Source organism: Carcharhinus amblyrhynchos, chromosome 2 (assembly GCF_965287045.1).
Source record: "Carcharhinus amblyrhynchos chromosome 2, sCarAmb.v2.hapA, whole genome shotgun sequence".
Lineage (NCBI taxonomy): Eukaryota > Metazoa > Chordata > Chondrichthyes > Carcharhiniformes > Carcharhinidae > Carcharhinus > Carcharhinus amblyrhynchos.
Genome location: NC_137325.1, coordinates 137,175,792 through 137,200,200, shown reverse-complemented (window position 1 = coordinate 137,200,200; position 24,409 = coordinate 137,175,792). Strand labels below are relative to the sequence as shown.

Here is a 24,409-nt window from a genome sequence, read left to right as displayed (position 1 = left end):
TGGATCCCGTGAGATTTAACCTTATGCAACAACCTACCATGCTGTCCCTTGTCAAAGGCCTTGCTAAAGTCCATGTAGACAACATCAACTGCACTGCCCTCATCTACCTTCATGGTTACCCCTTCAAAAAATTCAATCAAATTTGTGAGACATGATTTTCCACTCACAAAGCCATGCTGACTGTCCCTAATCAATCCTTGCTTCTCTAAATGCCTGTAGGTCTCTCAAAATACTTTCCAACATCTTATCCACCACAGATGTGAGGCTCACTGACCTGCACTTCCCAGGCTTTTTCTGCAAGCCCTTCTTAAACAAAGGCACAATATTTGCCACCCTCCAATCTTCAGACACCTCATCTGTGACTATCGATGATTCAGATATCTCTGCCAAGAGACCTGTAAATTTTTTCCTAACCTCCCACAATGACCTGGGATACACTTCATCAGGTCCCAGGGATTTACCTACCTTGATGCACTCTGAGATTTCCAGCACCTCCTTCTCTGTAATATGTACACTCCTCAAGACATCACTATTTATTTCCCCAAGTTCCCTCACATCCATGCTTTTCTCAACAGTAAATATTGATGTTTTGGGCGCCGTACTTACGCAAGGATATTTTAGCCTTGGAGGGAGTGCAGAGGAGGTTTACTAGGCTGATGCCGGAGTTGAGGGGGTTGAGCTATGAGGAGAGGCTGAATAGATTAGGCTTGTACTCGTTAGAGTTTAGAAAAATGAGGGGAGATCTCATTGAGACGTATAAGATGATGAATGGGATGGACAGGATAGAGGTGGAGAGACTCTTCCCGCTCAGAAAGGATAGTAGGACTAGGGGGCACAGCCTCAAGATAAAAGGGGGGCGGTTTAGAACGGAGTTGAGGAGGAACTTCTTCACTCAAAGGGTGGTGAATCTCTGGAATTCTCTGCCCGTTGAAGTGGTGGAGGCTGCCTCGCTAAATATTTTTAAGACGCGGGTTGATGGGTTTTTGATGAGAGAGGGGATTAAGGGTTATAGGGAGAGGGCGGGAATGTGGAACTGAGCCATGACAGATCAGCCATGATCTTATTGAATGGCGGGGCAGACTCGAAGGGCTAGTTGGCCTACTCCTGCTCCTATTTCTTATGTTCTTATGAGAAATATTCATTTAGGATCTCACCCATCTCTTGTGAATCTGCACATAGATGACCTTGTTGATCCTTAAGAGGCCCTACTCCCTCCCTAGTTACTCTTTTGCCCTTTATGTATTTGTAGAACTCATTGAGTTTCTCTTTGCCTTATCTTCTAAAACAATCTTGCGTCCCCTTTTTACCCTCCTGATTTCTCTTAACTCTAGTCTTACACTGTCTATACTCTTCAAGGGATCCATTTGATCCCAGCTGCCTATGCATGTCATGTGCCTCCTTCTTCTTCTTGACTAGGGTCTCAGTATACCGAGTCGTCTAGGGTTCCAAACTTCTACCAGCCTTGTTACAGATAGTGTGACATGAACCCGAGATCCCAGTTGAGGCTGTCCTCATGTGTGTGGAACTTAGCAATCAGTTTCTGTTTGGCGATTCTGCGTCATCGTGTGTCTTGAAGGCTGCCTTGGAAAATGCTAACCCGAAGATCAGAGGCTGAATGCCTTTGACTGCTGAAGTGTTCCCCAACTGGAAGGGAACACTCCTGCCTGGTGACTGTCGAGTTGTGGGGATGGCCTTGGCGAGATGTTCATCTTCATCGATGACATGTTGAAGGCTCAGAGAAGACGTTGTAGCTTTTCCGCTCCGGAGAAGTACTGAACAATGGAGGGTCCTCTGTCCACCATGTCCCGTGTTTGTCTTCTGAGGAGGTTGGTGCAGTTTTTCGCTGTGGCACATCAGAACTGTTGATCAATGAGTCAAACGCCATATCCTGTTCTTACAAGTGCGTCATTCAATGCCTGTAGGAATCTGTTGCGATCCTCCTCACCTGAGCAGATCCTATGTATACAGAGGGCTTGTCCATAAGGGCTTCTTTAACGTGTTTAGGGTGGAAGCTGGAGAAGTGGAGTATCGTGAGATTTTCCACGGGCTTGCGGTACAGTGAAGTGCTGAGGTGACCATCCTTCAGGCAATGTGTAAGAGCCTCTCTGGCTACATCAAAGACATCCTGAACCCCATCGTACAAAGAACCCCCAGCTTCTGTCACAGCACTACGGACTTCTCACTGAAACTCAGCACCCATGGAGCAGTTGAACCAGGAACACTCCTCATCACAATGGATGTCTCAGCGCTCTACACCAACATCCCCCACAGCAACAGCATTGCTGCAACTGCCTCAGTACTCAACGCCGACAACTGCCAATCTCTAGACGCAATTCTACAACTCACCCACTTCATCCTGGACCACAATATCTTCACCTTCAACAACCAGTTCTTCATCCAGACATATGGAACAGCCACGGGAACCAAATACGTACCTCAATATGCCAATATCTTCATGCACAGGTTCGAACAAGACCTCTTCACCGCACAGGACCTTTAACCGGTGCTACAAACTAAATACATCAATGACATTTTCTTTGTTTGGACTCGTGGCGAACAATCACTGAAACAACTATATGATGACATCAGCAAGTCCCATCCCACCATCGGACTCACCGTGAAACTATTTTCCAGAATTCTTTGCTTTCTTGGACACACACATCTCCATCAAGTACAGACACCTCAGCACTTCACTGTACCGCACACACTGTGCCTACTCCAGTCCAACGCCAGCATCTCCAATCATTATTTCCCAAAAGGAGTTCAAGTTTTGCCCCCTCGCTAGTCAGACCATCCCCATACTGAATGAGAAATTCCTCCAGAACACACTCAACAAATTTCTCTCTATCCAAACCCCTAATACAATGGCTATCCCAGTCAATGTTGGGACAGTTAAAATCCCTTACTATTACAACCCTATTTTTCTTGAAGCTATCTGTAATTTCCTTACATATTTGCTCTTCACTCTTGTTTGGGTAAGTGCAACTCCAACAACACTCAAGAAACTTGACTCCATCCAGGACAAAGTAGCTTGTTTGATTGCTACTCCATCCACAAACATTCAATCCCTCCACCACTGAAGAACAGTGGCAGGCATGTGTACCACCTATGAGATGCAGTGCAGGAACTCACCAACGACACTTAGCAGCATCTTCCAAACTGACAACCACTACTGTTTAGAAGGACAGGAGCGCCAGATACACGGGAACACCAATCCTGGAAGGTCCCCCCCAAGTGATTTGCCCTCCTGACTTGGAAATATAACGCTGTTCCTTCATTGTCACTGGGTCAAAATCCTGGAACTCCCTGACTAACAGCCCTGGGTGTACCTATATCTGTACCTATATCTCAGGACTGCAGTAGTTCAAGACAGCAGCACACAACCACCTTCTCAAGACGGCAACTATGAACAAAGAAAATTATAGCACAGGAATAGGCCCTTTGGCCCTCCAAGCCTGCACTGACTACACTGCCCAACTGAACTAAAACCCCCACCGTTTTGGGGACCATATCCCTCTATTCCCATCCTATTCATGTATTTGTCCAGGCATCTCTTAAAACTCACTATCGTATCTGCTTCCACTACCTCCAGATTAGTATGAGCAGATGTACTAATCTGCCTCGTACATCTCCTTTAAACCTTGACCCTCGCACCTTAAACCTGTGCCCCCTAGTAATTGACTCTTCCACCCTGGGAGAAAGCTTCTGACTATCCACTCTGTCCATGCCCCTCATAATCTTGCAGACTTCCATCAGGTCGCTACTCAACCTCTGTCATTCCAGCGAGAACAAACCAAGTTTCTCCAACCTCTCCTCATAGCTAGTGCCTCCTCATCTTTCTAGTAGCGTGGCCACCAGAATTGAACACTAATTGAACCAAATGCGGCCTAACTAAGGTTTTGTAAAGCTGTAACATGACCTGCCAATTTTTTAACTCAATGCCCTGGCCAATGAAGACTGTATGTCTCCTTGACTACCTTCTCCACCTGCATTGCCACTTTCAGTGACCTGTGTACCTGTACACCCAGATCCCTCTGCCTATCAATACTCTTAAGGGTTCTGCCATTTACTGTACATTTCCTATCTGTATTAGACCTTTCAAAATGCATTACCTCACATTTGTCCGGAAATGTCGATGGGCAATAAATGCTGGTATAGCCAGTGATGCCCATAATCCCATAAAATGGCTTTTTTTAAATTACAAAGTCCAGTGGTCTCGTTAACACAAAATCCCTTTAAGCACACAGATTGGCTGTGGTCAAATAATCACACACTGCTCGGAACTCAAATTAGTGTCTATGGATTTCTCCTCAGAATCCCCAAACGAGAGTCATGTGAGAGTTTCAAAATTCTGCTCCCAAAAAAACATATTTTATAATCTTTGTTCACAATAATGCTTTTCATTCGAGGTTTACATTCTGAAATCCTGTCCAGGTTTTCCAAATGGCACTTTTAAATAAAACTTCTGCTTCACTTTTAACAGCAGATCCAGTCCTGGTTTTATACCTTAAGGATTTTTTTTGTTTTGACTGCTGCACAAACTGTTCACAATTGCTTTAATTCTCAATTCCTAGACTGTATTAAAATGGCATCAAACTTTTGATTTACCTCTAAAGTCTGCCTTTCCACTTTAAACCTGGTTACTGCAATTTTCTCTTTAACCCAGAACACACTGTTTACTCTTCTTTGAATTCTTCTAACCAGCACCTTGGTCTCTGCTCTCTTAACTTCAGTTGTCTTAAGATATTCTTTCTGTCCCAATTCCCTGGTTATCTGGATTGTAACTTATTCCCTGGGAAGCATGCCTCTTTGCAGCTCCAACCAAGTTCAATCTTTCCAGCAGAGTCGAGAGATGCTCACTTGCCAGTGTATTGTCTCCAAGTGCAATCTACTCAGCTAAAATCAAAACCTAAAAGTTTTTCTATTCTTAAAAGGATCATCCAGACTCAAAACATTGGCTCTATTCTGTCTCTACAGATGCTGTCAGATCTGCTGAGATTTTCTATTTGTGATTCAGGATCCAGCATCCATATTAATTTGCTTTTAGCCATATGCCTTTTATTCATTTCCATAGCACTCCCTAAGCTTAATAGAAACACAATTGGAACTTAATCAAACCCTACGCACACACCTTTGTCCAATATGAATGTAACTATAGGTTTTAACTTTCCCAGCACTGAAACATTAAATTAAATACATTTAAAACAGTGCCTTATTTCTAATGTTTACCAATAAAAGTAAAAATCCCTTAAAACTACTTTTGTTTTCCTAACACATTTCATATGTACATTGGCATTTTTGCATAGTTTAAGCTGAAAGGTGCAAGAAAATGCAAAGTCCATTTTGGTTTAAAAAAAAATTACAATTGCGGAATTGGCCAATAGTAAAGAAAAGCAGGTCTTTTCCGGTTAAGGTGTCAATGCCAGAACAAGTACTAAACCCAGAAACCAGCACTAAAATTCAATTGTTTACTGTGATTAAAGGGGTGAATTGGCTGAAGCAGTTGCTTGTTCCTTGTCCATCTGTATTTAGGCAGAAGCGCAATTGGAGAAATTGAGATTGGATGATGTTGATGTCGTTTGCCTTGCGAATGAAGGATTCACTACTCGGGAAGCACGATTAGCTTTGCGAGCCGCTGAAGGTGACATGGAGAAGGCCAGGCGATATATTAAAAAAAAGAGAGAGGTGAGTAGATAGAAATATAGAAATGAGAAGCAGGAGTAGGCCATTGGAACCTGCTCCACCATTCATTTTGATCATGGCTGATCATCAAATTCAATATCCTAATCCCTCGTTTCCCCCCTATCCCTTTAGCCCCAAGAGTGATATCTAATTTCTTCTTGAAATCAGACAACGTTTTGGCCTCAACTACATTCTGTGGTAGTGAATTCCACATATTCACCACTCTCTGGGTGAAGAAATTTTTCTTCACCTCCGTTCTACAAGACCCCTTGAGGAATTTGAAAGTAAGTGCGGCCTCCCGATGGCCAGCCCCGGCCTCTGATCACTGACCCCACAGCAGCCACCACTCCCTGATGCAGAGTTCCCCCTTCCTTCGCCTCCTACAGGCCCCCTCCCTCCCTGTGAGGCCCTGCCCCCTCAGCACTGCCCAGTACCTGGTGGGCATTGCCTAGGTGCCAGGCTGGCAGTGCCCTCCACTGCCCCACACCACCAGGGGGGTGCGCAGTGGCCTGCAATCCCACCAGGCGAGGCCATCATGTCCGGTCCCAGTTGCTGGGGAACCAAATGCGATCCCTGCTGGTGAGGACCACAACTGGAGAGGTCAGAAATCCAGGTGAGCCTGGATGATTGTGCCCTGGGCTCGCTAAATGGATTTAAATGACCTGATGAATGTTGTAATGAGCCTCACTCTGTTCGCCCGGGGGATGTCAGAAAAAAAACGTCCTGGGAAGATCACGATTCCCGTTTTTGACCTCCTGCCTAAACCTCCCGCCCTGCTCCATTGCATGGTGGCACAGTGGTCAGCATTGCTGCCTCACAGCGCCAGGGATCCACATTCAATTCCTGGCTTGGGTCACTGTCTGTGCAGACACGTTTGCCCTGTTCCTGCATGGGTTCCCTCCGGGTGCTCCGGTTTCCTCCCACAGTCCAAAAGACGTGCTGTTTAGGTGTGATGGCCACGCTAAATTCTCCCTCAGTGCACCCAAACAGGTGCTGGAGTGTGGCGACTAGGGGATTTTCACAGTAACTTCATTGCACTGTTAATGTAAACCTTACTTGTGACTAATGAGTAAACATCTTACTTTAAACAGTGTAGTGGGCTGGAAAAGTTGCACCCAAAGGTTGGAGTTTTACTGGCATGCCTGCCCAAAATCCGGGGGTGGGGAAGGCTCGGAGAAAGGCATTCCCCGTTGGCCTCGGGAGGGATCATACAAACCTTGGGCAGACGTGCCGATAAAACTCCACTCCAAGTGTCAGGCCGGCACATAATATCACCGACCTTATCCAGAGGAAGTGACCCAGGACTCGGGGCAGTGCTCCCGTCACTCCTATCATTCACTCAGGCCTGTCACGTGGCTGTGGAGGCTAACACGCAAACTCTCATCAGTTTTCTGACTGGCTTTATTGACATAAACAAAGCGCTGCGGTTCTGCGAGTCGGAAGGTAACTGCTCGCATCAATTATTCTTTGTGAGTAAAATCAAACAAACCACTCAGTTTTTACCTTGTGGTTTCAAACAGAGAGCCCAGCAGGAAAGGAGAGAGGCAGAGGAAAGAAGAGAGCGGCTGAGGAGAGAGGCAGAGGCGGTAGGTGGACTGCTGCAGGAGGTACTGATAAGGAAGGACGGTCAGTGCTGGGGGGGGCGGGGGCGAGGGGGATTAGATGAGGAGGAGAGCCATGAAGTTGTGTGCCGGGTATAGAGGAGGGGGGAGGAGATTGTGAGGGTCGAGATATAAGTGAGGTGGTATGGAGTGGGGAGGGTGGGAGGGCCGTGGTGAGGTAGTATGGAGAAGGGGGGGTGGTATGGAGTGTGGGGGGTGGTATGGAGTGTGGGGGGTGGTATGGAGTGTGGGGGGTGGTGTGGAGTGGGGGGTGGTATGGAGTGGGGGGGGTGGTGTGGAGTGGGGGGTGGTATGGAGTGGGGGGGTGGTATGGAGTGGGGGGGTGGTATGGAGTGTGGGGGGTGGTGTGGAGTGGGGGGTGGTATGGAGTGGGGGGGTGGTATGGAGTGGGGGGGTTGGTATGGAGTGGGGGGGTGGTATGGAGTGTGGGGGGTGGTGTGGAGTGGGGGGTGGTATGGAGTGGGGGGGTGGTATGGAGTGGGGGGGGTGGTATGGAGTGTGGGGGGTGGTGTGGAGTGGGGGGTGGTATGGAGTGGGGGGGTGGTATGGAGTGGGGGGGTGGTATGGAGTGTGGGGGGTGGTGTGGAGTGGGGGGTGGTATGGAGTGGGTGGGGGTATGGAGTGGGGGGGTGGTATGGAGTGGGGGGGTGGTATGGAGTGGGTGGGGGTATGGAGTGGGTGGGGGTATGGAGTGGGTGGGGGTATGGAGTGGGTGGGGGTATGGTGTGGGAGAGTGGTGTGGAGTGAGAGTGTCATGGTGGGGGGTGGTATGTGTGGGAGGGTGGGAGGGTTGTGCTGGAAGGCAGGTGGTTACCCTCCTGCTGCTGGTTTTGAACCAGCGACGGGCGGGGGAGCTGCTCTGCAGGAAGCCGTATTGGGTTGCGGACTTCTTGGGGCAATCGCCCAAGGTCAGGCCTTTGGTTCCCGATCGAAGGGAGGGCATTGGGAAGGGCAGCACACTGAGAACCAGCCCCCGCCCTTTATTCCAACCTCCTGACCTGCACTCAGCCGGGAGCACCCCTCTGTGACCCCCATCCTGCCCTGGCTGATCTGTGGCATTGGTCTCTTGTTCACCTCTGACCTTTGGGAAATGCATTGCCTGGTGGTTGCCACCATTCCCACAATGCTGCTGATGGCAATCATAGAATCCCTGTAGTTCGGAGAGAGGCCATTCAGCCCATTGAGCCTGCACCGATAACAATCCCACCCAGGTTCTATCCCCGTAACCCCACATAACCACTGTGCCACCGTGCCACCCCAATGATGAGCTGCTGCCCTCTGGTTGACTAGCAGCTCTCAGGAAGGTGGGATTTACCTCCCCCCTCTCTCAGCGTCCTTGTTCACGGGAGAGTGTCTGACCGGCACTTAACATCACGGGCCTTACGCAGAGGAAGTGACCCAGGACTCGGGCAGCTCTCTTGCTGACAGGTGCAGCTCCTGTCATTCACTGAAGCCTGTCATACGGTTGTGTACAGTAAGAAGTCTCACAACACCAGGTTAAAGTCTAACAGGTTTATCTGGAACCAAGAGCTTTCAGAGTGCTGCTCCTTCATCAAGTGAGCAGTCCTCCCCTACTCCACTCACCTGAAGAAGGAGCGACGCTCCAAAAGCTCCAAATGAACCTGTTGGACTTTAACCCGGTGTTGTGAGACTCCTAACTGTATCCACCCCAGTCCAACGCCGGCATCTCCACATCGCCATTGTGTAGACAAGCCCAAAAAATTTAGCCAATTTTTCTTCGCACTGACTCGCTTTATTGACATGAATAAATCTGTGGATTCTGTGAATTGAATTGTGACTGCCCACATCAACTATTCTTCATGAGTAAATTCAAACTAATCAATTTTTACTTTGTGGTTTCAAACAGAGCGAGCAACAAGCAGGAGGAGATGGAGGAGGGGAACAGCTTCAAGCAGGGAACAATCCAGCACAAGGCGTGCCTGATGTGAACAGTGTCGCTGACCAGGCAAACCAGGTACAAATGGAAACACAGCAGCTAACATTCCCACAGACGCTGCAGTGCAGTCTGTTTCAATAGGGACTTCACTGTTTACAACAACAGCAGCTTTCATTTATATAGCATCCCTAAAGCTGTAAAATCTCCCAAGGTGCTCCCCTGGAGTACTATCAGGCAATATCTGACAGTGAGCCACATAAAGAGATATTAGAACAAGTGGCTTAAAGCTTGGTCAAAAATATAGAGAGGGCTATCTTACCAAGACAATTCTAAGCACTAAACGCGCACGTAAATGACAGAGTTTCAGATCTGTTTTTGTAGCAAAGCTACAAATGATATCTTACACCGCTTACAAACAATTGCAAACAATTATACACAATCTGTTTCCCACCAGTAGGGGGAGGGGGCGGTGCCTAAGTTTGCCAAAAAGCCAGCAGGAGTGGGTGCAATCATGCATGTGCAAATGTCTCTGTTCTGTGCAACAGGGCAGAGAATTCTGTCAATCAGCACCCCCCCTCTGGATGCCATCCGCCTCCCCCCCTCATGGTCACTAGCCTCCCTGGCTGATTGCCCTCCTCCACCCCACTGGATGTTGACACCCCACTCACCTTTGCCCGATTGCACTCCACCCCTGACCTGGATGATCACAACCCTCTCCTCCCCCTACTCCCCCCTCAGCCTGGCCGATCACACTCTCCTGACCAGCCCATCTATTGCCACCGCGGATGGTTGCCAGCTGCTGGTTGCTGAGTGCATTTCTCCCCTTCCAGCCAATCCCCACCGTAGAGTGCGCAGATCCTCCCAATCTGCTGTTCCTCAGGCCCCAGCCTCATCATGGCCCTGATCCCTCCACAGCCCCAACCTCTTAGGCCCTGCCCCCTTGGACCCCACTTCCTCAGGCCACACCCCCTCGGCATTGCCCAGTGGGCAGTTCCAGGGTGCCTGGTGGGTAGTGCCAGGCTCGCATTGTCAAGGTTCCAGGCTAGCACGGCACTCCATGACCCCAGCCTACCAGGAGGACCTCTATGGCCTCCGGTCTCACCGGCAAGACCATTGCGTCAAATCCCCGTTGGTGAGCACCTTCACCATCGAGGCCATTAAGACAAGTGAGTCCCTGCTCACTAATTATATTTAAATCAGTACTTACATAGATTTAAAGACTATAATCAGCCTTGCGCCTTTCCCAGGTGCAGGGCTGATCTTATTGCATATCCGGGATCAGTAAGATTGTGAGAGGTGAGAAACCAGGCTCCAATCCGAGCTTTTGTTTCTGATGAGCTTTTAATTATTAATTTTAAATCTGAAATTGACAGATTTTTGTGAACTAAAGGTATTAGGGTGGAGTTAGGTCACAGATCAGCAGAGATTGCAATGAAAGATAGAACAGGTTCAGGAGGCTGAATGGCCGATTCCTGTTTTGATGTGACCGCCTTCCAAAATGAGAAATAACATTAATACTCTTACACATTGAAACACCTGTGTCACAGTTTTCTAAATGTGTATTTGGTGTTAATGTCCAGGTTTCGCCTCAGAATCCCTCACAACCTGCTGATGGGACAGCACCATCACACCCTCCAAACTCAACCTCTCCACCTTCAGGTAAGAGAAAAGTTTCAGAAATAATTCTGCAAAACCTCCAACCTTGCTGTTACTGAGAGCTGCAGAAAGGACCCTGTGACCCTCTCTCTTCTTCAATCACCTTTACACTAGCTGGAGCCAACTGAGCTGGAATCACTTCAGATCCCACACCATCCCTTACAGGCACTATTGGATTATACACAAGGAGCTCCAACTTTCATAGAGTCAAAAGATATCATAGGTTTACAGCATGGAGACAGATCCTACGGCCTAATGTGTCCATGCTGCCCAGTTTTTACACTAAGCTAGTCCCAATTGCCTACATTTGGCCCTTATCCCTCTATACCCATTTTGCCCATGTCTAAATGCTTTTTAAAATATTGTACCCACCTCTTCTACTACATCGTTCCAAACAGTCACCATCCTCTGAGTGAAAGAATTGCCCCTCTGGAGCCTTTTGTGTCTCTCCCTTCTCACCTTAAACCTATGCCCTCTAGTTTTCCCCGACCATTGGGAAAGGATATTGACTATCTAGCTGATCTACGTCTCTCATTATTTTATAGACCTCTATAAGATTATAGAATCATAGAATCCTACAGTGCAGAAGGAAGCATTTGGCCCATCGAATCCACACGGACAACAATCCCACCCAGGCCCTATCCCCATAACTCCACGTATTTACCCTGATAACCACCCTGACACTAAGTGGTCATTTAGCAGGCCCACACCTTTGGAGTGTGGGAGGAAACCAGAGCAGCCGGAGAAAACCCACGAGAAAACATGCAAACTCCACACAGACCATCACCCAAGGCCAGTATTGAACCTGGGTCCCTGGTGCTGTGAGGCAGCAGTGCTAACCACTTTTCCACCGTGCACTTTGAGCCTATTTTCCTAAATTGGACGGAGGGCAGATTTTGTAATCTCCTTGATGGGACTAAGGAATACGAAGACCACATTCCCTTTTGCTCATATTGTGCAGGCAACCTGTGCCAAAGAGAACTCAACTTAGCCCCATCACCCTCATTACATGAATTCAAATTCAATAATAGATGAATTCAATAAAGGGGAAGCAAAATAAACAAATGAGGAAGAAAGGAATAGGGGGATATAGACTCAGAAACCTCTCAGTGCAGGCAGAGGCCAATTGGCCCATCAAATTTGCACCACCCAGGCCCTATTCCCATAACCCCACACATTTACCCTGCTAATCCCTCTGACATTAAGGAGCAATTTAGCTTGGCCAATCAACCCAACCCACACATCTTTGGACTGGGGGAGGAAACCAGAGCACCCAGAGGAAACCCACACAGGCACGGGGAGAACATGCAGACTCCACACAGGCAGTGGCCCAAGCTGGGAATCGAACCTGGGTCCTTGGTGCTGTGAGGCAGCCATGCTAGCCACTGTGCCACCACTGCTATGTATGCTATCTGACTGTCTCCTTCCTTCTGCTAAAGCACAAATCTCTCTCTGTTTATGCATCTTGTTTCTTGTATTTTGAGCTTGTCCTTTAGTTCAGTGTGAGGAGAACCTGTCATTCAGGATGAGAAGTTTAAATGATGCTCCATTTGCCTCCTCCCATTGGAAGGAGAGCAGTAGTGTTCTCCCTGGTGCTCTGACCAATATCTATCCCTCCACCAACACTGCAAAAGCCGACAGTTTGAACCTTCCCATATCCTTGTTTCTGGGATCCTATTTCTGGGACCTTCCTGTGCACACATTTGTTGTCACATTTCTCTGCTGTCACTACTAAGAACATAAGAAATAGGAGCAGGAGTAGGCCATCTAGCCCTTCGAGCCTGCCCCGCCATTCAATAAGATCATGGCTGACCTGAAGTAGCTCAGTTCCACTTTCCCGCCCTCTCCCCATGACACTTAATTCCCTTATCGATCAGAAATCTATCTACCCGTGACTTAAACATATTCAAACACACTCTTCTCAAAGTATTTCACTAACTGTTGAACATAATGGGATGTTTAGGGGGATGAGGAAGTGTGGGATGGTCCTAGCGGTATTATCGCTAGATTATTAATCCAGAAACTCAGCTCATGTTCTGGGGGACTTGGGTTCGAATCCCACCACAGCAGATGGTGGAATTTGAATTCAGTAAAATAATGTCTGGGATTATGAATCTACTGATGGCTATGAAACCATTGTCAGAAAAGCCCACCTGGTTCACTCATGTCCTTTAAGGAAGGAAATCTGCCTTCCTTACCTGGTCTGGCCTACATGTGTCTCCAGAGCCACAGCAATGTGGTTGACTTTCAACTGCCCTCAGGTAGCGTAGAAATGGGTAATAAATGCTGGCTTAGCCAGTGACGCCATGTCCCACACATGAATGATAAAAGACTATGTAAATGCAAGTCTTTCTGTCTTTATTTTAACATATTTGTTTGAGATATTTGTTTCTTTATTATCAGATTCTGAGAACAATGATGAGATTCTTAAGGAAATCCTGTCATTTCTGCCTCTGGATGCTGATGACTATATTGATGTGACCCTGGAGGAAGAGGAAGACCTTATCATGAAATATCTGAACAAACTTCCTCCACCTGTTAAGGAGCCTGAGGAGGATACACCACCCACCCCAAAGAAGAAAAGGCTAACAGAAAAGGTGGAGATTACAACTACCACAAAAGAAATTTAAGTCAACCCAGAATCCACCCATTTACTACAATGGTCTCCAATCACCTCCTGTTTTCTGTCTGCTATGCCTGGCCACTTATGCGAGCATTTAAAGGGAATGTTTCTTGTGTGTGGCCTATTGGTTCCCTGCACTGGACATCCCCAATTGCTGTGTGGACATTCAAACCAGGAGCTTAGAGGGAACCTTGCTCATGTCAGGTCAGACACTGGGAATTGTGCATCTGTAACTCATGCAAAAGTCTGTCCGCCATCTACAGGACACACTCATTAGTGACATGCAATACTCCCCACAGCTCCAACAGTACTCAAGAATCTCAACACCATCCAGGGCAAAGCAGCCTGCTTGATAGGCACCCGATCTGCTATTTTCTTGCATTTTTTCTTTTGGTACCCAATTAACCACCTTAGTTTGATTCCTTACTCTACTGGGGTACGTTGGCAGCAAATGCATGCATCTATTCTTTTGTAAGAGGAACAAATAGATGTTTCTGGGCACCAGGGTAGTATGTTGCCTCCTGAGTGCCAGGCTCAAGGATGTCTCAGAGAGGCTGTAGGATATTCTGAACAAGGAGGGTGAACAGCCAAAGGTTGTGAACCATGCCAGTACCCGTGACGTCTGTAAGAAGAGGGATGAGGTCTTGAAAGCTGAATATAAGAAGCAAGGAACTAAAGTAAAAAGTGGGCCCTCAAAGGTAGTAATCACAAGATCACTCCCAGTGCCACATGCTAATAAAAGAACAGACCAGGTGAATGTATGGCTGGTGAGAGGGATTTGGATTCCTGAGGCATTGGGACTGATTCTGGGGGTGTTTGGTCAAGTACAAGCTGGGGGAAGGAGTTAACATAGAACATAGAACATTACAGCGCAGAACAGGCCCTTCGGCCCACGATGTTGCGCCGACCAGTTTTTTTTTAAAAAAAAACACTGACCCACTAATCTAAACCAATCCCTTTTCGTCCATAAACCTATCCACGGATCTCTTAAACGCCCCCAAACTAGGCGCATTTACAACTGCAGCAGGCAGGGCATTCCAGTCCCTCACCACCCTCTGGGTAAAGAACCTACCCCTGACATCCGTCCTATAACTACCCCCCCTTAATTTAAAGCCATGCCTCCTCGTGCTAGCTTTCTCCATCCGAGGAAAAAGGCTATCACTATCCACCCTATCTAAACCTCTAATCATCTTATATGTTTCAATAAGGTCCCCTCTTAGCCTCCTTCTTTCCAGCGAAAACAACCCCAAATCCTTCAGTCTCTCCTCATAGGACCTCCCCTCCATGCCAGGCAACATCCTGGTAAACCTCCTCTGCACCCTCTCCAAAGCCTCCACGTCCTTCCTGTAATGTGGGGACCAGAACTGCACACAGTACTCCAAGTGCGGCCGCACCAGAGTTGTGTACAGTTGCAACATGACGCTGCGACTCCTAAATTCAATCCCCCTACCAATGAACGCCAAGACACCGTATGCCTTCTTGACAACCTTATCTACTTGATTCCCAACTTTCAGGGATCTATGTACACATACACCTAGATCCCTCTGCTCCTCCACACTATTCAAAGTCCTCCCATTAGCCCTATACTCAACACATCTGTTACTCCTACCGAAATGAATTACCTCACACTTCTCCGCATTAAACTCCATCCGCCACCTCGCGGCCCAGCTCTGCAACCTGTCTAAGTCACCCTGCAAACTTTGACACCCTTCCTCACAATCTACCACACCTCCGACTTTGGTGTCATCAGCAAACTTACTAATCCACCCAATTATACCCTCATCCAGATCATTAATAAAAATTACAAACAGCAGTGGCCCCAAAACAGATCCCTGAGGCACACCACTCGTAACCGAACTCCATGACGAATATTTACCATCAACCACCACCCTCTGTCTCCTATCTGCTAGCCAATTCCTGATCCAAGTACCTAGATTACCCGCAATCCCATACATCTGCATTTTCTGCAGAAGCCTACCATGGTGAACCTTATCAAACACCTTACTAAAATCCATATACACGTCCACTGCCTTACCCCCATCCACCTCTTCGGTCACTTTCTCAAAAAACTCAATAAGGTTAGTAAGGCACGACCTACCCGCCACAAAACCATGCTGACTGTCTCTAATCAATTCATTACTCTCCAAATAACTATAAATCCTATCCCTAATAATTCTTTCTAAAACCTTGCCCACAACAGAAGTAAGACTCACCGGTCTATAATTCCCGGGGAAGTCTCTGTTCCCCTTCTTAAACAATGGGACAACATTCGCTATCCTCCAATCTTCCGGTACTATACCAGAGGCCAACGATGACCTGAAGATCAGAGCCAGAGGCTCTGCAATCACCTCTCTAGCCTCCCAGAGAATCCTAGGGTACATCCCGTCCGGACCAGGGACTTATCTATTTTCAAGCCCTCTAGAATATCCAACACATCCCCGGTATCAACTGCAATACTTTCTATTTTACACCCCTGCACCCCAGAGACCTCCTCAGCTATACCCATGTCCCCCTGCGTGAACACCGAAGAGAAATATTGGTTCAATGCCTCTCCAATCTCCTCCGGTTCCACACACAACTTCCCTCTACTGTCTGTAACTGGCCCTAATCCTGCCCTAACCAACCTTCTGTTCTTGACATACCTATAGAACGCCTTAGGATTCTCCTTAATCCTATCAGCCAAAGTCTTCTCATGTCCTCTTTTAGCCCTTCTTAACTCCCTCTTCAACTCCCTCCTAGCCAATCTAAAGCTTTCTAATGCACTACCTGAGCCCTCAAGCCTCATCCTAACATAAGCCTCCTTTTTCTTCCTAACCAACGAATCAACTTTTTTAGTACACCACGGTTCCCTAGCCCTACCAAATCCTCCTTGCCTGACAGGGACACACCTATCACAGACCCGCAGTAGCTGCTTCTTGAAAAAACTCCACATTTCGGACGTTCTCAGTCCCTGTAATCTCCTAGTCCAACCTATGCTTCCTAATTCTCTCCTAATAGCCTCATAATTACCCTTCCCCCAGCTAAAACTACTGACCCGAGGTTCATGCCTATCCCTTTCCATCACTAAGGTGAACGTAACCGAATTGTGGTCACTATCACCAAAATGCACACCAACTTCCAAGTCTAGCACCTGGTCTGGCTCATTTCCCAGCACCAAATCCAATATAGCCTCACCTCTAGTTGGCCTATCTACATACTGAGTCAAAAAACCTTCCTGCACACTTTGAACAAAAACTGATCTAACGAGCTAGAGCTATAGCAATTCCAATCAATATTAGTAAAGTTAAAGTCCCCCATAACAATTACCCTATTACTTTCACTCCTAACCAGGATCGTCTCCGCAATCCTTTCCTCAACCTCTCTAGAACTTTTTGGAGGTCTATAAAAGACTCCCAGCAGGGTGACCTCTCCTCTCCTATTTCTAATCTCCGCCCATACTACCTCAACAGACAAGTCCTCATCAAACTTCCTCTCTGACACTGTGATACAGTCCTTGACCAATAATGCTACCCCACCCCCCCTTCTACCTCCTTCTCTACTCCGACTAAAGCATTTGAACCCCGGGACCTGCAACAACCATTCCTGACCCTGCTCTATCCATGTCTCTGAAATGGCCACAACATCAAAGTCCCAGGTACTGATCCACGCTGCAAGTTCATCCACTTTATTGCGAATACTCCTCGCATTAAAGTATACGCATTTCAAACCCTGCTCTGCCCCACCCCCACGATGCCGTGCATTGCAGTCCCCATCTATGCCCCCCTCACTTTCACCCCCTCTACTCAGGATCCCACCCCCCCTCTGAATCAGTTTAAACCACCCCGCATAGCCTTCACAAATTTACCCCCCAGGATATTTGTTCCCCTCTGGTTGCACACCAGTAGCACCGGGACAAGTATTTGCTAGTACTGTGGGGAGGGTGTAAACTAGGGTGAGAGGGGGATGAGAACCTGAGCGGGGAGACACATGAGAAGGAAACAAAGATAGAAATGAAAGACAGAAAAGTAGAAAGCAGAAGTGGAAGGCAGAAGAACAAGGACTGGCAGCAAATAAGGCCATTGAGAAGGGGTTAATTAATAATCCAGTTCTTACCCCATTCACTGTTAACAGGCTCTCCCTCACCACTCACTGACATCAGGCCCACACCCCCAACAACATGCCCCCCCTCCCAAGTGAGGGTCACCAAAGGCCCCCCCGCAGGACCCTTGGCCTTGTCCCCCTTTAAGGCTCCCCCATGCTCTAATTTTCAGGCCTTTCCCTTCCTCACCCTCACCCTCACCTTCCTTTCAGCCACCTCTCCCTTTGGCACTGCCAACTTGATGCCTCGGCAGTGCCAATTTGTAGTGCCAGTGCTTTCAATGACTGGTGTACAAGGATACCCAGGTCCCTTTGTACATCAGCATTTCCCAGTCTATCACCATTTAAATAACATAAGAACATAAGAAATAGGAGCAGGAGTAGGCCATCTGGCCCTTCGAGCCTGCCCCGCCATTCAATAAGATCATGGCTGATCTGTTGTGGCTCAGTTCCACTTTCCCGCCCTCTCCCCATAACCCTTAATCCCCTCTCTTATCAAAAACCCATCAACCCGCTTCTTAAAAATATTTAGCGAGGCAGCCTCCACCACTTCAACGGGCAGAGAATTCCAGAGATTCACCACCCTTTGAGTGAAGAAGTTCCTCCTCAACTCCGTTCTAAACCGCCCCCCCTTTATCTTGAGGCTGTGCCCCCTAGTCCTACTGTCTTTTTTGAGCGGGAAGAGTCTCTCCACCTCTATCCTATCCATCCCATTCATCATCTTATACGTCTCAATGAGATCTCCCCTCATTCTTCTAAACTCTAACGAGTACAAGCCTAGTTTATTCAGCCTCTCCTCATAGCTCAACCCCCTCAACTCCGGTATCAGCCTAGTAAACCTCCTCTGCACTCCCTCCAAGGCCAAAATATCCTGTCCAAAATGAATAATGTCACAATTATCCACATTAAACTGCATCTGCCATGCATCTGCCCACTCACTTACTCGTCTAAATTACTTTGAAGCCCCTTAACATCCTCTTCCCCACTCACCATTTCATTTTCTGGGGGGAAGGGGGAATGTCTCTAAGCACAGAGATCGGGCGATTCTTTATAATCAATGCCCCGATCTGGGAACAGCGGGCCTGACTGACGAGGTTCTCAAAAATGACTTCATTAGCATATTTCAGGTGGATGAATCCCAGCTGACTGACTCTCCCAACACCAGTGGGAATCACTCTTGTTTTTTTGCCGGTTTGGGAACTTAGCCTGAAAATGGGAGAATTCCACCCAGAATACTTTTTAAGGGATGTGAACAGACTTGGGCTGAATATTTGATCTGTTTTTTTGGGATTGGTTGGCAGGCAGGTAGGCAGGAAAACTGGCACAGAAAGGCCTCTGTCCAACTACCACCAAGCCGTTTCGCCAGCAGAAAGAACGAATGTTGATTGGCCGCCCATTAGAACCTAAGTGAGCCATTTAATTGGCCAGTTAAGGTCGGCTTTGCACCTCTGAGGGTATTTTTGTCTCTATATGGAGACCCCCACTCCATGAAATCTGGTGACCGCCAAGTGGGCTTTCCCCTTTTTCAGTACTCTATATGACCCTCTACAGACTCCCTTCTGCAGGGACCATACATAATTATGTCACAGTCATTTAGAGAATTGTCCTCAATTCTCAGAGGCAAGACTTGCATTTACCCTCTCTTGAATGTAGAGACCTCAGTCTCTTATTCCGGTTACTTTCCAGTACTACAAAGCTACTTCACAGGTTATGTAATTTTGTAATAAGACACTGTGAGGCCTACTATATATCCTTCCAAACACAAATAAGACAATCTTACAGCTTGTGTTTTTCATAAAATTCAAAAAGTAGATTAAGCCTCACCCGCATTCCATGCAATCAATAGTGAAGTTAGCATTTTAATCTGCTTACCGAGCAGGTCTGTCTATCTGTCATTTGTTTTGGCTAACTTCTCTCAGTGAGCTGCAAACCACACAAGGTCCGCTCTGTAACTGAAGTCCTCTCCCAGCAAACATCCCAATAAATTGAAAACAAAGAGTCTCCCTAAGCATCACTCATTTCCTCAATAATGTGTTTTGCATTGTGCGGTTCTTAACTTGACCTTTAGGTTAATTAACTCTCATTTACAATTTTTTCTTTGATCTAATGAAGGTCTTTACTAAATGTTTTCAAACTAATTGGCCTCCACCTTCCAGGACAAAAACATCTATCTGAACTGTGCTTCTTTGCAAGAATTGCAGACTCCTCTCGCCACCTCTTTAGCTAAATAAGTCTACTTCCTGTTTCATAATCTTACCATCCTGGTTATTAACCCACCAAGTCAGCATGGCCCAAATGTGTTAAGTGCAATAGACTCTAATATGAAGTGAATTGCATTGATCCCATTTCCTGAAGTTAAAACCTTAATTCCCAAAATCAATAGCCATACTCTGACACACACAAACCATGAATTAAAAAAAATATTCTGGCCACAGCTTTCCAGTCGCTCATGCTGGCGGGATCTTCTGGTCCCTCTGCATGCTTTGCTGCAGCGAGGGGTATAGTCAATAATGTTGAGGCTTCAAGTAACCAGACCAAGCCACAGAGTTCTCTTAAACAGTTGTTTTTCATTTCAAGCTTCAGTGAGGACACTGGAAAGTCACAGGTCAGAGCCAGTAACTAGCCAGAGTCCATAATTCAAGAATACGCAAGCAGTTATAGTTTTAAATTCAATTACAAATAATTAGCTTATACCAAACAAGGAACAAGTTATCTCTATCCATTTATAGCTATTGATTAAGGTTGTATCATTCATAAGGTACAGATATTAAAACCAATCACAATCATTGCATGCCTGCTTAATTATACTATCCAATCAGCGTGAAGACTTAGTCATGTTAGCTGACCTAATTTATCATTGTTAGAAGCTATCATTGGTGTCCCAGTTTGTGTCTGTGTCTGTGTATATTACTTCTCCTAGGTCCAGATGTCTGATTTAATGAATTATCTCAGGTTAAAGGCCTTGGTGCTTATCTGTGGCGACTTTTATAAAGACCTCTGTTGTTTTCTCATAGCAGCTTATAAGAATGTAAGAACATAAGAAATAGGAGCAGGAGTAGGCCATCTGGCCCTTCGAGCCTGTCCCGCCATTCAATAAGATCATGGCTGATCTGTCGTGGCTCAGTTCCACCTTCCCGCCCTCTCCCCATAACCCTTAGTCCCCTCTCTTATCAAAAACCCATCAACCCGCGTCTTAAAAATATTTAGCGAGGCAGACTCCACCACTTCAACGGGCAGAGAATTCCAGAGGTTCACCACCCTTTGAGTGAAGAAGTTCTTCCTCAACTCCGTTCTAAACCGTCCCCCCTTTATCTTGAGGCTGTGCCCCCTAGTCCTACTGTCCTTTCTGAGCAGGAAGAGTCTCTCCACCTCTATCCTATCCATCCCATTCAACATCTTATACGTCTCAATGAGATCTGTAACTTATAAACTTGTGTGATTATTAACCCTTTAAGTCCCCCCTTTTTGGCCATCGGGTGACCATCCAAAGAGGCCAATAAAATGTTGAGAATACCTCTCCGAATCCTTTGGGTGGCCAGTTGTCCAGATGTTGAGACATATCCTAATCTACTCTGCTGTAAATTTTAGCTTCTAGCTTTTCCCTTCTTTAATACAGGGAGGTATGGAAACACTAGCCCTATCCTTACAGCCATCCCCATCCCGATTATTTCCCAACGATTGGTTAGGCAGTTGCCTGCCATTCCCAGAACAAATGTGTTCCTGATTATTTTAGTCTGGTGGCAGTCTGGGTGGCCAGGTTCACCTGTTATATCCCTTGTGGCTCTGTTCTTTGGAGATTCGTGAACGATTTCCAAAGCTTCATGCATGGCCGATCGGACCACTTCCTCTGGTATCTCGTTCGTGTATAACGAGTCATCCCACCAGACATCAAACAACTATCCCAATGTTTTTCCAGCCAACTGGAACTTTTCCCACAGTCAATGGATGGGATTTTACAGCCTTTGCTTGGGTGAAACCGGAAATTCCCACCTGAGGTCTACGGAGATTTCCGTTGTCGGCCTCGCGTCCGCTTCGGTTCGGTGGTGGGTGAGCTGGTAGATTTCCAGTCGATGAGTCTGTCACTTGCAGACGAAAACTGTGATTACTTTCACAAAGTAAATCCCCAGAGATTATTTCTGTTTCCGGGGTAAATACGTACAACTGTGTGGGTCCCACCTGCACTGCTCTAACTAGCCCCATCAATGGTAAGATATCAATGATTACCTTGCTGATTTTCCCTGGAGGCGCGAGGGTCTGACAAGCCCACACTAAGAAACACTCTGATTCTGTGTTCTGACTCACGCAGGTCAAGGTCTTCCTGATGGGTCATATACCCTTTAGACCCGGCTCGGTGAACCCTATCCATGACGGCTCGATTACTCGTGTCCAGTGGCTGGTGGGGGAACAATTGATCCAATATCCTGAAGTTGGGTTTCTTTATCCGCTCTCCTGTCCCCCACTGTGGGTCGCTAAATGTCCACAATTCCACAATAGTCATCAGGATAAACTAGAACCAGTGAAAACATTAAAACTGCTCCCCACTATTTGGGCAGTCGTCAGGTTTGTTCGGGTTTAGGGCCCTCAGACATTTTGAGCTGATAATAATGCTTCCACCAACTTCCCTGGGGGCAATCCTATCACTGGCCCTGCCAGCCCACGTGTGGGGCAAGCTGGTAAACTCAGGCGAGAGCTGAGGAATCAGGTTCCCGCCCAACTTCTAGCCTCTCACAATCTTACCGGCACCGTGTATCTGGCCAGGTCAACCTCCTGTCCGTTTCCAGTGAATACATTATTTAAATTAAATTTAAATACCTTTTGCATGCGTTTAGTGAGCCCGAGACTCAATCAAAAAACAAAGAACAAAGAAAATTACAGCACAGGAACAGGTCCTTTGGCCCTGCAACAACCACACTGCCTGACTTAACTAAAACCACCCCCCCTAGCGTTCCGGGGACAATATCCCTCTACTTCCATGCTATTCATGTACTTGTCAAGACACCCCTTAAAAGTCACTACCATATTCGCTTCCACTAACTCCCCCGGTAACGAGTTCCAGGCACCCACCGCTCTCTGTGTAAAAGATCTGCCTCGTACATCTCCTTTAAACTTTGCCCCTCGCACCTTAAACCTATACCCCCTAGTACTTGACTCTTCCACCCTGGGAAAAAGCTTCTGACTATCCATGCCTCTCATAGTCTTGTAGACTTCTATCAGGTCTCCCTCCCCTCAACCTCCGTCACTCCAGTGAGAACAAACCAAGTTTCTCCAGCCTCTCCTCATCGCTAATGCCCTCCAAATCAGGCAACATTCTGGTAAATCTTTTCTGTACCCTTTCCAAAGCCTCCACATCCTTCTGGTAGTGTGGCAACCAGAATTGAACACTATATTCCAAGTGTGGCCTAACTAAGGTTCTACAAAGAGAGCTTCCGACTCACTTGCCTCTGTGGCCTCGCTGAGAGAGCTTCTCTCGGCAAGACTCATAGGTGATCCCCAGAACCGAAGGCCATTCAGGCCACCGGAGAGGTCGGGGGCGAGGGGAGGTACCTCTTGGCTATTGCCAGCCTAGCACCGTGACACTGCCCACTGGCCACACTGCCCATCTTTTCTCCTCTATGAACTGTATGCTTTGTCTGTTTGACACAAAGAAATAATACTCTTCACTACATGCCAACATGTGTGACAATAATAAATCCAACCAAATCAAATCAAATTGACTTGAATGTGTTCTCTTGAATGATTAGATCTCCACCTGTAGATCACCTCAGAACAGAGAGAGCACTGGAGGAATATAGAGAGAGTAGGAGGGAGCACAAAAGGGGAGTTAGAAGGGCGAAAAGAGGGTGTGAAATTGCTTTGGCGGATAGGATTAAGGAAAATCCAAAGGCATTTTACACTTATATTCAGAACAAAAGGGTGATTAGAGGGAAAATTGGTCCTCTTAGGGACAAAGGAGGGGAACTGTGCATAGAGTGGGGAATGGGGGAGATCCTGAATGAATACTTTGCGTCAGTATTCACAAAGGAGAGGGTCTTCGTGTCTTGTACTGTCTTGGAGGGAGCTGTAGACCAGTTGAAGGAAATATCCATTATGAGGGAGGAAGTGTTCAGGTTTTTAGGCAGCGTAAAAACTGATAAATCTCCGGGGCCTGATGGCATTTATCCCAGGCTGCTTAGGGAGGCAAGAGATGAAATTGCTGGGCCTCTGACGCAAATCTTTGTCTCTTCTTTGCACACAGGTGAGATCCCAGAGGGCTGGAGGATAGCAAATGTGGTACCACTGTTTAAAAAGGGTAGTAGGGATAACCCTGGTAATTATAGGCCAGTGAGTTTGACGCAGTGGTAGGAAAGTTGTTGGAAAAAATTCTTAGGGATAGGATGTATGAGCATTTAGAGCATTGTGATCTGATTAGAGATACACACAATGGCTTTGTTAAGGGGAGGTCTTGCCTTACGAATCTGGCAGAATTTTTTGAGGAGGTGACAAAAACGATCGACGAAGGACGAGCCGTTGATGTCATCTATATGGATTTCAGTAAGGCGTTTGACAAAGTCCCTCACAGTAGGCTGGTAGAAAAGGTTAAGGCTCATGGGATACAGGGACAGGTATCTAGAAGGATTGAGAACTGGCTAGGTAACAGGAGACAGAGAGTAGTAGTGGAGGGGTCCTTTTCTAGCTGGAGGTCTGTCACCAGTGGTGTGCCGCAGGGCTCAATACTGGGACCTCTTCTCTTCGTAATATATATAAATGACTTGGAAGAGGGCGTACGTGGTGTGATCAGCAAATTTGCAGATGACAGCAAGATGGTAGGATTGGCGGACAGTGAGGAGGAGTGTCAGGTGACACAGCAGGATA

At 47.0% G+C, this 24,409-nt stretch overlaps 1 protein-coding gene across 1 annotated transcript in view; it reads left to right on the top strand.

Moving 5' to 3' along the window:
• LOC145359897 (uncharacterized) overlaps nucleotides 1-24,409 on the top strand; it is an 89,041-nt gene that overhangs the window by 47,276 nt on the left and 17,356 nt on the right. The window contains exons 10-14 of the mRNA XM_080214743.1: nucleotides 5,533-5,685; nucleotides 7,203-7,268; nucleotides 9,172-9,279; nucleotides 10,782-10,860; nucleotides 13,261-13,454. Coding sequence (XP_080070869.1) covers nucleotides 5,533-5,685; nucleotides 7,203-7,268; nucleotides 9,172-9,279; nucleotides 10,782-10,860; nucleotides 13,261-13,454 — 600 coding nt within the window. The remainder of the gene's footprint in view (nucleotides 1-5,532; nucleotides 5,686-7,202; nucleotides 7,269-9,171; nucleotides 9,280-10,781; nucleotides 10,861-13,260; nucleotides 13,455-24,409) is intronic.